The sequence below is a fragment of the Lepisosteus oculatus genome, chromosome 14 (assembly GCF_040954835.1).
Source record: "Lepisosteus oculatus isolate fLepOcu1 chromosome 14, fLepOcu1.hap2, whole genome shotgun sequence".
Classification (NCBI taxonomy): domain Eukaryota; kingdom Metazoa; phylum Chordata; class Actinopteri; order Semionotiformes; family Lepisosteidae; genus Lepisosteus; species Lepisosteus oculatus.
The window spans coordinates 13626543-13644266 of record NC_090709.1 but is presented as its reverse complement, the minus strand read 5'-3'; the positions used below and the strand labels follow the sequence as shown (position 1 = coordinate 13644266).

Genomic DNA, 17724 nt, shown 5'->3' with positions numbered 1-17724 from the left:
GAGTAGTTAACTTTAGTTCTTACATTGCACCTGAAATTACCACATAAACTACTACTCTGTTTCCCTTTTTTTAAAAGGCACAAGTGAAGTTTGTTTTTCCTTGCTGCTGATTGGTAGCTACAATGGGTCAATTGCAATAAACTTATATACAATAAACTCCACTGAAATTTATCAGCAGCTCTGTACTAAACCTGTTCTCAATTGCAACAAACCTAAAATAACAGCTGCTGCCCATTAGATGTTACTGCATTAGGAGTCTAGCTTAAACCACCTCTTCATAGGTTTTAAGCAACTCAGTAGCGGATTAAGCAGAACAATTGATCACATTAGAACTGTCTTGAATGTAATGGAAATAATGTACTCATTAATTAACAAGCTTATGCACCACTTGCTTGAAAATTATTATTATATTTAACTAAAATTGCTTTCCAGACACCACAAATATTCACAATGAATGTTATCATAACACATCTTTAGTAATACAAATGTTATTTATTAATAATTAAGTTCCATGTATATCTTTATTAGTAGCTGTATTACAAGTAATGCATATACAGTCTTTATTATAGTTAGTTTTCAGTTATCCTGGGGAGGGAAGAGAATGGAAATTAAGGAAATAAAAAAGGGCTTTTAAGTCTTCAATGTGTTCTGTCATAGCTGTGTGTTGTCATATCTGGGTGTTAATTTAGTATATTTGTTGTATTATTTATTGTGATTTGACACTACACTTGTGTTTCTCAGGAGAAAGCAGTAAGATTTTTTTTATTTGAGGGTACAGAAAATTGTATTGTACGGCCAAATGTAACATTACATTAAGAAACCCTTATTGTTACCTTTTGCAACATTATTTATTTAAGACCGGTCTTCGGAACAGTGTCCCTTACGTATCTGTGACTGTAGTCCAACAATAACGGTGCTGAAATAGCCGTAATGTGTGGGAAGAAGATGGAGATGGAATAGGAGGCTTATTCAGTCAATAGAAAGGTTGTGTAGGACTGAACACACTACATGTATGGTACTGGGTTTAAGAACATTACGATCCTACAGTCTCCTGATCCATAATCAGATGCGTTATCCAGTGCACCACTGGCCCTTGTACCGCATTCCTCAAGTGCACCACTGTGAGCTTGCACCGCTACAATAATAAATCGCCCCAGTCCAAATTTTCTCAATTAGGTGCACGTTTTCTATGTGTATTTAGTTAAACAGTCTTTCATTTTGTCTGTTTTAAAAATTGCATCTCTTAAAAACAGACAAACGAGTTTATGTGTCGCGCTGAAATTCACACATGAGGGAATTCAAACGAAAGAAATCACAAAAAAGATATCGCGCTTAAAAAGAAATCAGAGTGGAGACGCTGGTGATAGAAAACAGAGCTTCATACGATGCATGAGATGCTTTACCTCTTAACTAAACTCGGCTCTTTAATCGTGTTAGGAAGAGTGAATAGCCAACAGTGTACATTTTAAAAATCAAAGCAAGACAATGAGACAAGAAGAGAATTCGGAACACGAGCCTCTCTTTCATTGTTTAATGAGCTTTTGATGAACGCCTAAGTGAAAGACAAATTCACTATTTTCACTTTGTGATTAAAAAACACTTTTATCACACGTTAAGCACTCCTGATGGTGTCGAATAGTTCTCTTTTCTACCCTCATCATTTGAGGATCCCCAGCTAAAATATATTTTTAAACTACAACAAAATTGCAATATTTTGAATACTATTTAAGTTTACATAGTCACATTCCCGGTGATATTGACTTAGGCACTCAACTATTAACTTCTTGTAGTTAGCCAAAAGTTTGAAATCTCTGCAACTATCAGAATGCTAAAGGACATCCAAAGAAACCCCATCACATTTAGGGGAGACGGTTGAGGTCAGATTAATTTGAAATGCATCTCTGGGGACTTTTGATTTACCAACGTTATGTTTAACTGAAGGATATGCTGACTGACTGTGCCATAGAAACTAACGCACATCACCTTTTTTCTACATTCACAGGTTTTTGACTAAAGACAAAAAAATCATTTTTGTTTCCTTGCCAGCTGGCAGTAATTCCTCTGCACTGACAAAACAGATGAGTATTTTATCTTTCGCAATTTGTATGGATTTTTTTAAAAACAAGTTGTTCCAAAAATTGAATGAACACATCCATTAAATTTAATGTAGAACCATGTTGCTGTCCATAATGATAAACTATGCAGCAAGACAGGAAGGAAGGCACCACAGGGATTCAAATCCACAATCTCTTGTATAGTAGGCAGGTGCTTTAACCAACTAAGCCACAGCATTCTCTCATCCTAGTGTTAATCCCGCATCAGCAGGGTCAGCTTGTCGGCACACCCGTCTCCATTTGGTGGTTTGAGCTGACGCTGCCATGACGTTCCCATTAAATGCGACTGAGAATACTCCAACCGGCGCGCCGCTACGCCTGCTGTCGGAGAACTAAGCCACGGCACTGGCATCAAATATCCCTTTTACAGCCACTTGGACACATCTCAATTGCTCTGAGACACCTGCATTCAGTGTGCGCTGAGCCTGCTCGCTGAGCAAGTGACGAGAAATGGCTTATGTCCAAGGAGCTCAATTTGCTTTTTATGTTCAACGGGGTGTCCACTACAGCCGGCACTGAAACGCAGCACGGGCTCTGTGGTTTGACATCTCCCAAGGTAAATGTTGAAATTGTAGGTGGAAGAGGAAAATTACCCTCGAGCATGGGGAAAGAGCCAACTCATGTCCGGAAGGCGCTAAAGTGTGTATGGAGGTGGCCTAGTGGTTAAAACAACAACTTCTTAATACATGATACTCTGCACAAGTAGGTTTGAACCCCATCCTCGTCGAGGAAGGGCTTTGACATGTTTTGACCTTTTTAAACTTGGTGTGCTTTCGTTTCGTTTGTTCGCTCCTATACTGTAACAGTAATATTTCTAGATGTGCATGAACATGGTAGGCTGACAGCAGGAACATGTGGCTCACAAGCAGTGACAATATCAGAGGTGTCTGCAGTGTGTTGGTTTGTGAGCAACAATAAAATAACTTGACGTGGAAGCAGGTGTGCCTGCATTAACACAGCTCCATCGAGCAGAAAAAGCAACACAAGAACAGACTTAAATTCAACAGCGAGTTTCTGTAGCTGAAAACAGAAACTACTCCATGTGATGATTTAACTCACAACCTCAACATAACTACGCTTTAAAAGCACCCCAACCTGACCAATTGCGCTACTGGAGCAACACAGCACAGTAGCACATTTTCCTCAGTGCACTCAAACAGTGCTTCTTCCCTAGCCTACCAGTTTCAAGACTTTTTTAAATCGATCGAAGATTCATTGGAAAAGGTTTGTCGATGGATCAGGTGGGAATCACACCCAGATTAACTGCTTTCAAGGCAGCTATGTTCAACATTATACCCAGGACTGGCGCCAGGTGAATGATCTGTAGGGGGGCATCTGAAATCCTGAGGGGGGCAGTGATATTTTGGTTTAAACGGAGCCGTTGCAACCATCCAAGTGAATTCTCACAAGCATGCCACAGATTAGTATTTCATGTTAGAAGATAACGACAAGCAATCTGGTATTTAGTGATGAAGAACAGTTCCACGTTCATCAGAACTCACGTGATTATTTTTGTCTGGAGCATCAACCATATGTGTTCATTTTTGCAACAACATCAACAGTAACGAGGTTCTGAATCATTAAGAAATCATTGTAAAACCAACAGAAAGTACAAACTTCTATAACTACAGTCCTAGTTATATAACGATTGTACTATAAGTATAAGGATAAACTACTGCAAGGCAGTGGTCCACCTGAGCAAATAAGGTCGTAATAATGTTGACACCCCAAAACATAGACACTATGTAACATGCTGTTCCTGGACGGATAGCCCTCCTGCACATCAAACAGTCCGATGTAGTAACTGTGAATTCGGGGTTAGTGTAGTTATCTGACCATTGACAAAGTACAACTATTTTTTACGGGGCAAGTTAAGTGAAAGTGTTCAAAAACTTTTTATCCAAACCTTTTATCCAAAACTGAGGGGGGTGGGACTGTTCAGTTGAGGGTGCAATTTTGGCATGCCAGTAACATTTTCACAAAACGTCCTAGAGTTACAAAAACACTTACTTTGTGTATAAAGTGCATTGTGTACACACTGTAAGTTCACAACACGATAAATACTGCTCAATATGGGATCCTGTCCAGGAATATCAGGGCTGTAGAGGGTCAGATCTACAGATGTAGTAAACACATTATTGGAGTCGGTGTGTCTGCTCTCTGTGTGAGAGCCAGACAGGAAGAATAATCTGTGGTCTGGGAAGAAGAGACCCTCGTTGGAAGACCGGCATCCTCACAGGAGAGAATGAAAAAAACACTTTTTCAGGGACGCTGATTTTTCTCCTTGGGGGAATTAAAAGCACTTCTACGGAGTGACCTGGTGGTGCAATGGTAGCACATCTGACACCACCTCAGAAGGTTGTGTGTTCAAATAATGTCGAGATCGGCTGATGTGTTTTCAGGTCCAGCTGGTGCTGAACCCAGACATTACACCATGCAGTCCAGTTTTATCTGTATACCACATAGATAATCTAAATGAAATAACAGAGCAGTACAGAACACACATTCAAGAGATTGCACAGCAAGTCATTTTGAACACGACAAGAGAAAAGGCACACTGCACATCTGTGAAACATCACATACGTAAGACAGTTACATCACAGAACGGTTTCAGGCCCCTTTTTTATTACAGGTTCAAGCTAACCTGAAAGTTACAGAGTTTTAGGTCACTTTTGTATTAAATAAAATAAATATTATTTGCCCTTTTTTAAATTGTGCATGAAATCTACTCCCATGTACCAAGACCTTACAGTATATTCATGTTAATTAAAATGACCAACGCTATTGGACATTAGCTGGTGCTTTTTGTAACAATTTGCTATTTCATGCAGGAAAGAAAGGAAACCTGACCCAACGTTTGCTTTCAGGTGCGGTTCATTCACATAATGGACATCTATTTCTGAGGAGCCTGATTTAAAATCACACGAATCCGGTAGAAGTCGAACCTACAATCTCATGATGCAAAAACAGATGCGTTTTCCATTAAACCACTGGCCAATCATGTAACAGAATTGCACCATGGTGAGTTTAGCGCTGCAACTAGTAATATACCACCCCATCTAAAATTTCTTAGTGAGAAACGTGTTTTCTACATTTTTATCAGTTTTAAAATATCATATCTTTAAAACAGACAAAGGGTTTTTGTGTCATTCTGAAATTCTGATTGATTTAGAATTCAAAGAAAAAATGTTTTCTTCAACAAGGCAGTGAAATTATGACATCTTCACTCTACTTCTCTCTTGTAGTAAAGCAGACCTTGCAGTGTGAGCATTTGCTACAGTAAATTAGGTCATGTATCATGTTAAATCACTTCTTCAAAACAAAACATTTCCTGGTGCACATTTTCTCCATGAAAAAAAATACATTTTTCCCTTACATGCTTTCTCGTTTTTTTTCCATCAGAGTACAGAAAGAAGAAAAAAGGGAAAAGCAGTGTCGCAAAAGAACTCCATCACCCTTGGGAGATGTCAAGCTCATCGGATATGAAAAGTGCCCAATAAAAGCAATTTCTCTTCATTTATCTTAGCTTCGGGGCTGCTATTGTGTGTGAGGAGGCAACTTGCTCAGCCAGCAGACTCAGCGCTTACTGAATACAGGTATGTTTTGAGTGTCATGCTGATCATCTTATAAATGCAAAAGAAACTTTTAAAGCTGATGAAGTAATTTGCATGTGGCTACAACATCCCTGGAAGAGAGATTTTATCAGTTGCACATAATCTGTATTTTTTACTTTTTGTTCAGCACTGGAAATATATTTGTTTAAGTTTTCTTAAGAAGATCTCATGAAGTATTGCCAGGACCTACCTTTAACACTCAATAGCGATATTAATGGAGTAGAAATATAAGATAAATTGATGATCTGAGCTAAAATAGTCCTTATGCGCCTCATGTAACAGTGTTCGTATTCATAGCAAGTAATATTCTTTTTCAACCCCAAACGTTGCTATTGCATTAAGCTTTGTGCGACCATTAGAGGTTTCGGTAGCTTCTGGAGAGCGCACTTTTCCAAACTGAAACCTATAAGAACATTATTCAAGGTACACCATGTCCCAGAATCGTTCATCGGGACTAGGATTAATATCAATGGAAATTACTTCAAGATTTAACTGAAATATTAAAAGAGTAGGAAAGCATTTAAAATAGAAAAAATCAGTTTAGATGATATTTAATTTTTGAGAAATGGGCACATACTGTACATCAGCTCAGTGAGCAGTGCAAGGTGCTCTCCTGGAGATGATGTTAAATTAGTTAAAATCATGTGATAGTTGAAAAAGCTTAATACTTAGTGAAACAGCCAGCACAAATGGTTGCGTTTGTGATTATGTCGTTTCTCTACTATAGCAGCGTCGATAAAAGACCCTCTGAAAGCAGTAAAGCACTGCACAACTGAATTCGTTGCTATTTGGAGAAATCCACAAACTCGTGTTTTTCATGTGCTTTAAAAGACAGCCATACTCACCGACAAAATAACGACACTGCAGCTGATTTTTTCCGAAGCACAGTTGACCTTTCTGAGCCAAATGATGAAGCTCACCCAATGAATACTATAGCAGAAGGTGGAGGAAAGTGCAACTTTGTAACTACTCCAACCACAGGAACAACTGCAAGAAGCAGAATCAATTTCCCATCGAATGGTGGTGTTGTTTGAGGTACGCGATGTGAACGTGTGCAGAGAATCCCACAATCTCTTCAAAACTTGGACAAAGTATTTCTGATGGAGCGCTGTGCGGAAAGATTGAATAAGCTTTGCTCCTGCCGATGATTCTGCGTGAAAAAGCACAGCATTCAAGTTTCACAGACAAATGCACCATGCCTACAGTACCAATTTTAAAAACAATTGCGGCACACTTCGATTCACACTGACTCAAAAGTGATCACGGCAGATGTTGTTCCCTGCATAATGCTGAAGGGACCTAAGAGCATTGCTGTTGGGAACACAAAATGAGGCTTTTTTATGCCTTGATGTTAAGTTGACAAAGACTATCTTGAAACACCTAGTTCAGTCTCTCGACAGACTGTCAAGCAAAGCTTTTACCCATTGAAGTCGCAATAGAAGGAAGGTCTTAACCCACCAACACTTAGCAGCGGCAAGATTCAAACCTAACCCAGCGAAGAAAATGGAGCACAACCCCAGCACTTAGACCACCCAGCCACACTCCCAACACCTTACTCTTTTGGAGAACGTCGGGTGTCAACAGAGAACACCGTTGAAATCGCTGAACTGCCTAGCGGACACTTTGTCGCCTTCTTCTGACCTGTATTTAATGCGGTTCTCTGAAAACTTGGCACGTTATATCTGTGCTACCTTTATCGAGGGCACACTCATAAGAATCATAGATTCGATCACAAGCATCTAAAAATGAGCATGAGAAAATGACATCACGCTATAAGGCTGAATGGCACAAATTCTCCTGTTACTTCTGCAGCAAATGTGTGTTTTTTGCTTCTTAACACTGAGATAGTTGGAGATATTTGGCAGCAGTGGGGTTCCAACTCACACCAAGAGACTAGAGCTTTAATCCAGCTCTAAATTAAAAACTGGGTGACTTGTAAGGGCTGGTAGGAGAGGAAAGGAATAAATGCTTCTTTTTTGGATAAAGTCTTTATCTACTAAAAGAAGGAAAGAAATATTTGATTATTATTTTTTCACCAGTTGTTTTGATCAAATTATTGTAACGCAGTGACATATTAGGGTATAATATGTACATGAACGTCATGTCTGAGTCGATGATGGCAGCTGAGTATCGCTGGAGTACAGTTCATCATGAGTGGGTAAGCCTGCATAATGAGGGAGAAGAGATCGGCCTCTCTGACGCAGTGTCCAGTGACACTAACCTTCTGTCCTACTGTTCTCTGCTAATGTAGAGGGTGAATGTAAGGTTTCATTCTTGTAAAATATTTCCAAGCACTTTTTTTGTTGCTGAAAATTAATCTTGTGCATTTGAATGAATTCCGATATTGTCACCTAATTCTATACATTGTTTCATCAGACTAGAACATTGCGTAGTGATAGTATTTCTTTCCGTTTAAATACTTCAGTCAAAAATGTAGAGAAGGTGCTCCTGTTTTCACCATTATAAGAACTGTGATGCACCAGTAATATTTACTCTCATAAAAGTATTGTAATTGTATTGTTCTGTTCTGTAACAATCTTGAGTGACACAAACCTTCTGTTTTACTGCACTACACTTCTCCAGAGGCCAGTTCGGCACACAAGGATCCTCAGTCAAACAAACACTGCAATCGCTTGATAAACGCCATTTCTCATCCTTTCTCTTAGTGTCGGTGCTACTATTGTATGCAAAGGAGGCGACTTGACAATGAAATCTTAAAGAGAGTCTTAATGAAGGTGTGAGCCGGCAAGCTCTCCACTGGCAATTGACTGGGCTTGTGAAGAAATCAATCTCATTCAACAACCATACAAATTGCACAGCTTAAGGCACATGAAGCGAAATCTGTGAGCTGATTAACACAAAACAATGTCACTTCACATTATCTGCAAAGTTGTTTTGCTTGTCTGACCACCTCTTCCTACTTTACAGTGAGCACATATATTTCAGTTTCTTTCCCCCATGTGGAGATGTATCCACTGCCAAAACTGCTGTCTGATTATTTAAATTATCTGTAAAACTGTTACATGACTTCATCTAATTGTAAATTTATAAGACGGTCTGTGAGACATTTGTGAGAGTAGCTGAATCCCAGGGCTGGTATGGAATCACACACAGGCAGGTCTTCTGTGTGATCTGAGTCCCACTGCTCAGAGCTACAGACTGGTCAAATGGTCACTATTGTAGACATGACCATCGGACCATCGGCTACAAATAATCAATATACTGATCATAGTGTCACTACTGGTGTTTATTACATAAATACTATATATAAATAATAAAATAATTTCACACTCATATGTGTTATAAAACATTTATAAACATTTTGGGAGGCTGACATACAGTAAAGAAAGTAATACTGAAGGGCTGGAAGTCCTGGAAAGCGTTAATAGAACCTTCTTGCTTTCGACCTGGAACAGAGCCCACAGCTGCCAGATCAGTGACCCCTGAGCCCTCTCACAGAGAGGAGAACCAGGAGCTCTTTCATGTCTCTAAGAGGGCTGGGAGGAAGGATAAAATGGGGAAATGTGACATGAGTCCAGGCTGTTCTGTCTGATATTGTTCATGTAGCAGCACTGATTTTCTGAATATCTTCTGGTTCTGAATTGTGAGGATAGAGAGCAGTACGGAGTTGAGATCCTGTCTGAGTGTGAGTCTGAGCTATGAATCTGACTGAGAAGAGAATAATGATTTTTTATTCTGCCTGAGAATTTTCCTGAGAATTTTTCTTCTTTTCCAAGTGGTGTTACATCTCCTTCAGAAACTCTGCACAGACTGCCAGAGTAAGAGAAGAGGAGAGAGAGATGGACAGATAAGAGCAGACACAGCAAGAGATACATACGTCTTGATTTACTTTGAAGCAAGTGTTCATTTCTTTTCTGGAACAAGTTTTTTCTGAACTTCAAGAAATTCATACAACTTCTGAAAGATAAAATACAAAAACTTTGCTTCTCAGGACAGAAGAAATGCTGCAAAAAATGCCAGTGATTTGTGAAAAGCAACGGGAATGTGTCCCTGTGCAGCTGTTAAACAAATGGCTGGTGGGTCAAACGCACTTAGGGACGTGCTTCAGATTGTGATGATGTAAACATAATCTGCGCTAATAATTGAAGTGATTTCTTCGCAAACCCTCTTGAATGTTGCAGGAAATCTTCGTGTTTTACTCGTGTGCAACTAAAACAAGTAAACAATTCAGTACCTAAGTCAATGTCCAAGAAAACCATCCTCACGTGTGGAATTTTTTTTTAACTGGCTGTTGGGAGAATTCATTTATACACCCGTTGTATCCTTAGCAAAAATATTTTAAAATTAGAACACAGATTTGTTGGAGAACTTGACAATCCTTGACAATCATTATTAAATGAGCATTATACAAATGTGCGTTGATATTTTTAATATGTACCTTAATTGTAATATATATATATAATTGCTTTGATATGGATGTTAATTTGAAGGAATTGAGGAAACTATGAAGGATCACAGAACAACCAAAGATACATTTGGGCATCTGCTATTGGTAAAGATTAACGAATACAATTAACGAAGTGTGAAGCTTCCACACACACGAGAGAAAAAAAAAGGTTTAAATTCACTTCATTAGACTGACGGTGTGTATAGCAGAGGATGGTTTCGATCCATCGACCTCTGGGTTATGGGCCCAGCACGCTTCCGCTGCGCCACTCTGCTAACAGCTGTCGTAGTGTGATTCAACACAACTGCTCTATCTTTGCTTTCTAAAAGTGCGCCCGAGATGAAAAGTCTAAACGGTAAACGCAGACGTCACTTTGAGCACTTGGTCTTTTATAGTACAAATATCACACGCTGCACTACATGGGCGTGTCTTCAAGATCGTTGAGAACCAAACCTTCTGCTTTCCGAGGCAACTGATTCTTTCGTCGTTAATTCACGAATCTTCAATGAGAATCAGTGAAACGAAAACCAAACACATGTACACACTCGCGTCGTAGCGTGAAAGAAAAATGATGGAAGCATTTGAGAAATAACAAGAGTAGTCTGAACAGCTCCAACCTATCAACTGTTCTACAGTGATCGCTCCCTCAACACCCACTTTATAACACTGAAAATGATGCAGGAAGCACAGCAAAGTTCCAAAACCAGCGGTTGAAAAGCGTCTAGATACATAAAATGACAATTTCTCAAAAGTAAAATCTTCAGCTTTTAAATATTGTCATCCACATATTTTCGTTTTTCTCTTTTTTACATAAAACGCTTTCGAGAAATAGACTGTCTTGTAATGAAGGCTGCATTAGAAAATGTGTATCTAAATTAAAATCGGGTTTATGACTTCTGCATTTTTCAGCTTTCTTAGCGCTTGGGTCTCGATTCAGATGAAAGCAACAGGGGAGTAAGTTTTCCTTTTCTAAATCAAAGGTGATCTGCTCACAAAGAAGTATAAAAACTTCAGCGTTTACTTTTTGAAGACCGCAAATTGTCGAAACACTGTTGCTTCATAAGCTAATAAGTAAGGTTTCTGAGCACGCATTGTATTACTAATGCTGTTATTAATAAAAAAAAAGCTTAAATTCACATAATGGAATTTGGATGGCTCAAAGTAGTCTATTCCTTGTACAACTTTACTTGCCCGCTGAGTAGAGTTTAAAGCAACGGCAGCAGAAGTAGCAGTAAAAGCAGCAGCGTAGTGTCACAATACACTCAATGAAAGAATTGCGGCTTCAGATCGTTTTGTTCTGTTGAAGCTGCCTACAGGCTCCGAATTGTTGACATTGGCTGTGATCTTCTTTTTTCAGGTTTCATGAAATTCTTCACATATTTGAAATATTTCATTCGGGTTCGCCCAATACACGGTGCAAACCGTACCTGCAGCAGAATGCTGTGGCACATGAAGCCGTTTAGTTTATCGGTTATAAGGATTTAGGAACGTACTATAAATCGAGCAAGCGAAAAGAAAATTAAACAGGAGTCACTTTTTGGATTGCTAATTCATTGTGCTCTGCTCGTCTAGGTTCAAATCCCATCCTTGTCATGGTTAAGGCCTGAGACGTGTGTGTTTTTTTCTAAACGGTGTTTGCATTTGTTTCCTCTTTTACTCCTGTAAACTCAGGATTTTTTTTCCTTGGTGGGAACAATACGCTTTTGCAATACAGTAAATGGTAGACTCTGCTTTCAAATTAGCTGCACCAGGCATTCGGATACAGAAAAACACAGGGATTTAAAATTCAGGAATATGAATGGCCAATTGCTTACAGCTAGGGTTTTTACGTTTTCTTATTTAGAGATTTGTATATCAATCTTTTAACAATTCATTAAAATGCTAACAATATGTAAAATCAAAACAACAGCACCGTTAAATGCTGGGGAGACAGGTAGTTTTTTTTTCAATCAGATGCCAATCTCCAATGCTGTGTGTGAGAGCTTACGTACCTTTCCTTTTCTCACATTTTCTGACAACTATTCCAAAGGGGCACCCTGTCAGCTCCTAATACTTTTTAAAAGTCTGCCTGCATGTTTGATTATTGTCGTTTTATTTAGAAAAAGTTCAATATTGATCATAACTAAGGAAAATAAGGATCACGAATAAAAAAAGGGCTGAAGATGCGAGTCGCTCTTGAATCAGAGCTGGGCGACACGGGCTTCTGTTCTGATATGATTGTGCGAGAAGCAGGAGGAATCTCTTCTCTCCTATGGAGCATGAGCTGAATCAGGAGTGAGACATTTCGTATGCTCGTGCATATGTCAACGCATGACCTACATCGTAAAACTAAATTAAAAACTAACATTAAGTTGTCAAAGACATTCATTTACATACAAACAAAAGACAGACATAGTAATGATTCTACATTAACTTGTCCTACATACTGTAGTAATGTACCGCAGAATTCCGACTAAGTAACTCAGAATTGCGACCTAAAAACTCAGAATTTTGACTTTATCTCTCACATTTGCAACGTCGAAATAGCCCATATTTCATTGTCTGTCCTTTTGTTATTGTAACGGATTCGGGTTCTAGGGCTTGTGCCCTCGCCGCTTCTGTATCTTATTTCATATTCTAGCCAGCAAGACCTGGGTTTGAGCCAATACGGGGTTTGAGGCACGAAGTAGGGCGGGAGCGGCGAGGGCACAAGCCCTAGAACCCGAATCCGTTACAATAACAAAAGGACAGACAATGAAATAGGGGCTATTTCGAAGTCGCAAATGTGAGAGATAAAGTCAAAATTCTGAGTTTTTAGGTCGCAATTCTATGATTTTAAGTCACAATTCAGAGATACCATAGTGCGTTTTTTTTTTTACTCCCTGGCGGAAACGGGCTTCCATTGGTTCTCCAAAGCAATCTCTGGAAAATCAGACAAATTATTATCAGATCATGTCAAAAGCTGATCAGTATTTCTTTACTGGAAAACAAAGAAATGCTTGTATTACACATTTTAATATGACATGCAATTACACATGAAAAATAGTAAAATTATTGTTGGTACATGTTGATAGAACAGCCCCCTCGATAAAAGAAAGTGTGGACGGACGTGTCGCATGTTCCGTACTCTGTCTGACAGCGAGTTTAACACACTGTCCTTGGAAATTAGAAACTAATTGAACAATAAATTAATCTGAGCAAATTTTACACGTGTGGGTGATTTAATTCTGTCGAAATTGCGTTGAACTCCTCCGCTGAGGTCAGATACACACGGGAAAGTGTTCAGGAGGCTTCACGGAGTCCCGCCTCAGACTGGAAGCAGGTTCTAATTAGACCCTGAGAACAATCCGAGTCTCTGTGTGTAATTGATTGTGTTGATTGAGCGGTAGTGTGACCAGGTGTGTGGTAGCAGGTCCTGCCAGTATAAAAACCTATTCACCGCATTCACACTTTATGCTTTCTTGCTTCAACACAGTTTATTGGTTTACTTATTTTACTCCTGTAGCAATTTAGCGGGACGTTAATTTGGCGATGCGCTCGTTTCTCTTTATGCTGTGCCTGTGTGCTGGGGCTGGGCTCCCCGCATTGATCTCCGCCGGGCCGGCTGGCTGGGACTCTCGGGAATTAGCGCTCCAGGCCGACATCCCGGCTCTCGAAGACGCAGCCCTGTCGGAGGACTTGAACCTGGCAGATGCGCCCTCCGAAGACCTGTCTGCAAGCGAGAACGACTCGCTGTCCTTAGCTCCCGACTTCCGCCGCCTTCCCGTATCCAGAGACGCGTACTCGCCCTACTTCGACAAGGAGAAGATGAAGCCGGCAGCCGCCCCTTACCCGCCTACATCAAGAGCGTCCTGTTTCCTCCCCAGCGAGGGCGGCAGCCAGCTCGCCCGGCCATCGGGGGCACCCGAGCAGTGGCTGTGTGGTGCGACTCCAGCAGGATGTATGTGAGGGTCAGTCGGCTCCTGTTCGGCTTCGGCTGTCGGCCATCGGAGGTGACCTTGGGCAACTGCAGCGTCAGCCGAACCACACGCAGTTACTTCTACTTCAGCTACGGGCTTCACGAGTGCGGCACCGAGCGATCGGTAAGCGGGTCTTCATCTACAGGCAGTGTATCGATGTGAGCTGTAGGGCCGGTATCGGGGTTGCCTTTTCTGGGAATATCCCTTCCTCTGTGACCCTGCAGGTTGTCCAGGGCCGCCTGGTGTACTCCAACACTCTCCGCTATGCCCCGCCCTCCTCCAGTGCGCCTGTGCATCACTTCATTCCCTTCTCTGTGCCTGTCAAGTGCTCCTACAACAGGTAGGCAGGGCTCTGCTGCTGCGGAGAAGCTGCTGGGGAAAGTGTCCAGATGCCCCTCAACCCCTCTGTCCTGCAGGTTCCACTACTCCTACAAGGTTGGCTATGTCCCCACATGGGCCAGGAGAAGGACCTTCTTCAAGGACCTGAAGAACAAGCACAGCTTTGTGCTGCTCACCACCAACTGTAAGCTCCTTGAGTGAGTGGCTCCTGCCTGCAGGGGGTGCTGTGTGCAGGTGTAATGCTGCCTCTCTCTCCAGCCCACTGGGTCCGGCTCTCTCCTAAGGATGAGTACTTCCTGGGTCAGCCCATGTACTTCCAGGCCACTGCCTACTTTGCCACAGTGGAGCAGAGGCTGTACATCCACTCGTGTTACGTAACAGAGAAACCGGACCAGCACTCCCAACCCCGTTTCCCCGTGATCGACAACTTGGGGTACGGCCCCTTCTGGGAGGAGAGGTGGGCAGGAGCCCTGAGAGCCTGCAGGGGTTCATCCTTGTCCTTGTCCCCAGGTGCATGGTGGACAGCAAGGCAGATGGCTGCCTGTCCAGGTTTGTCCCCTCCAAGCAGAAGGATGTGCTCCGCTTCACGATTGATGCCTTTCTCTTCCAGAAGAAGCTGTCCAGGAAGGTACTGCTCTCAAAGGCTGCTCAGCCTTCTTGCTCTACTGATCCATGGTCTGCTTTTCCATCCATGATCTAGATGTGAACCAGACTGTGGCAGCTGTAGTGCCTAGAGTTGCCAGCTTGCCTTCACTGATGGCAGAAGGTCCTTCTCTGTCCCTCTATTGGCCTTGATCCCTTAATGCTGTGACCTTCCCTCTTGCAGCATGAAGTGACTGAGCTGTACATGCACTGTCATGGCTGTGGCTCCTGCTAAAGCAACACCAGGGACCAAGTCCTGCACCTACAACAGGGAGGCTAAGAGGTACTTCTGCAAGGAGCCTGCTGAGGGTGCTCTGGGACATGCCAGGTGGAGGCCTCACCTGTCCTCCTCTCCTCCAGGTGGGAGGAGCTGTATGGTGACCATGAGGTCTGTGCCTGCTGTGAGTCCAGGTGTGCTGGCAGTCGGAATGAAGGTGGGTCTGGTTCTCTATCCCTTGTGGATGCATCTCTGCCCAAGAGACAACTATGCTTGGACAACTGAGGAATGATCCTGTGCTGGACAAAAGGACTGTGTAAATGAGTAGACTGTGGGTCTCTGGGTATAGCAGATCCCTCAATCCTGGGTGTTGCTTGTCCACAGGTACCAGGAGCCTGGTGACCAGTAGTAGGGTGGCTGTGGCACCAGTAGAAGCTCCTCTGGAGGTGGGAGCTGACTGGACTGAGGATGAGGAGGGAGACCCTCAGAGCTCCAGTGAAGATGCTGAGAGCACCGGTGAGGATGTGGGGGGGAGCAGAGGATTTTGGAGATGTTGGCCAGTGGACAGGTAGGGTCTGGCAGGTGGAGCCCCTATAGGGGTGGGTGTCCTGCAGTGTAGCTGGATTGTTCTCCTTCTTCGTCCCCAGGTGCCTGAATGAAGGCTCCAGCCTGGCCCTTGTGACTCTCCTGCCTCCAGTCGCCTTGTAATGGCAACATTTCAATAAAGCTTCTGCCCTTCTGCCTTCTGCCTGCCCTTGTTTCTTTATGGTTTATAGGTTTTAATGGGGTGGAGGAATTCAAGGGACGTGAGACCCATTAATCAATGGAAGTATTTGTGGGGGTTCCCCTTTCAAGAATGCTTCCCGTATTGCTGCCAATGAGGACTGAAAATGTCTGGAGTAATAAAGCGTTGTACTGGGGGAAGGTGGCCGCACTATTCCTTGGGCAGGGCAGTGTGACACTCTTTACTGGGGGAGAGACAGAGGTGTTCAATATACTGGAAATCCTCCCATTTCCGAGAGGGGTAGTGCTTATGGAGTGTGAGTTGCTACTGTAGTGCCCAGTAAGGGTGAGATCTGGTGTCCTATTCTAGGCTGCACAAACTGTCTAAAATAAACACAAGGAAGGAATTGTCAACGGGGGCTTGGTGTAAAGTAGGCCTTCCATTCCTTAGCAAAGGAACAATACTGGTGCACAAACATCAGTGAATAATGGTACAGTTAGAATCTTGGAGGTCTTGTCTTATGGGCGTTGGTTTCACAGCAGTGGTATTGGACAGTCATGAGGAGTATTAGGATTGAAATTGGAGATCCCAGCACTTGACTGGGAAGACAGGTGTTCACAACCACCTCTACCAGCAGCACAGACTGTGTGGATTGAGACTGAACACTTACTACACAAAGCCTCTCCCCTGTTTCAGTGTCCCATGGCGTGAATCCTAGTCTCCCTTTGTGACTACCTATAATTTGCACAAATCATGATGGCCCACTAACACTGTTAATTTTTAGCCCTACTGCACTGCCCTATTAAAGCTTCAAGGTTTTAGGATAAACTATTTTATATAATGGTTCCAAAGGTGGCTTCTCAAAGTACTTGACATAATTACAATAAGAACACACAGGATAAAACAATTCCAATAGACAGAGGAGACCATGGATGATGGTACTAAGGAAAGTAGAAGCAGAGGGGTAAAGAATGGAACCAGTTCAGTAAAGGCTCTTCTACAGAACAAGGTGTTGAGTCTGAATTTGAAGGAGTTTAGGGAAGGTGACTCTGCTATCCTTGGGCAGAGAGTTCCAGAGCCTGGGGACATAACAGGAGAAGGCCCTGTCACCCATACAGTGTAGATGGGCTTGGGGGACAGTTAGGAGACCAGAATTAGAAGAGCGAAGGTTATGAAGTGGGGAGTAGTGTGATAATAGATTAAACTGCAACTGAAATGTGAAGGCACGTTCTACAGTTTATGCAAGAAAGGGTAATGTTAGGCTTTTATGGGACGGGGGTAATGGCAGCACTTTTGGGGACCGTTGGTAAAACAGCAGTACTCAAGGATTCATTTCTAATATTGAGGACAATGGGTTATATACCCATCGTTCTTACCAAAGGCTCAGAGACCTTTTGCTATATAAAAAGACTCTTTTCCACCACTAATTTATTCAGGTTTGGTTCATTTGGGTTTTATCAGTTAAACATTTAATATTGTATTTGTCAGTTTGTTGATGCCTGTATATCACAGTGATCTGCACACACACCTTTGACTGAATATGGGCTGCCAAACCTCTCCACCTAACTTATTTATCACTGTATGTACATAAAAAGTTTATTTGTAATAACAGGGTTGTTGGTGCCAGTAGTCAGATTGGGTCAATTGCAAGGTAAGAACAGCATCACATTAACTGGAGATGATCCAGAGATTAACATGCAGCTCTGTACGCCAGATTAGTACCGATTT

General features: G+C 42.0%; 2 protein-coding genes across 1 annotated transcript in view; both read right to left on the bottom strand.

The window, feature by feature from the left end:
* The window catches only part of LOC138242764 (zinc finger protein 271-like), a 1399044-nt gene that overhangs the window by 374769 nt on the left and 1006551 nt on the right, over positions 1-17724 (bottom strand).
* The window catches only part of LOC138243332 (antigen WC1.1-like), a 157905-nt gene that overhangs the window by 94286 nt on the left and 45895 nt on the right, over positions 1-17724 (bottom strand). The window contains exons 13-14 of the mRNA XM_069198895.1: positions 14008-14121; positions 13700-13903 (exon numbers count right to left, since the gene is read on the bottom strand). Of these exons, the coding sequence (XP_069054996.1) occupies positions 13700-13903; positions 14008-14121 (318 nt within the window). The remainder of the gene's footprint in view (positions 1-13699; positions 13904-14007; positions 14122-17724) is intronic.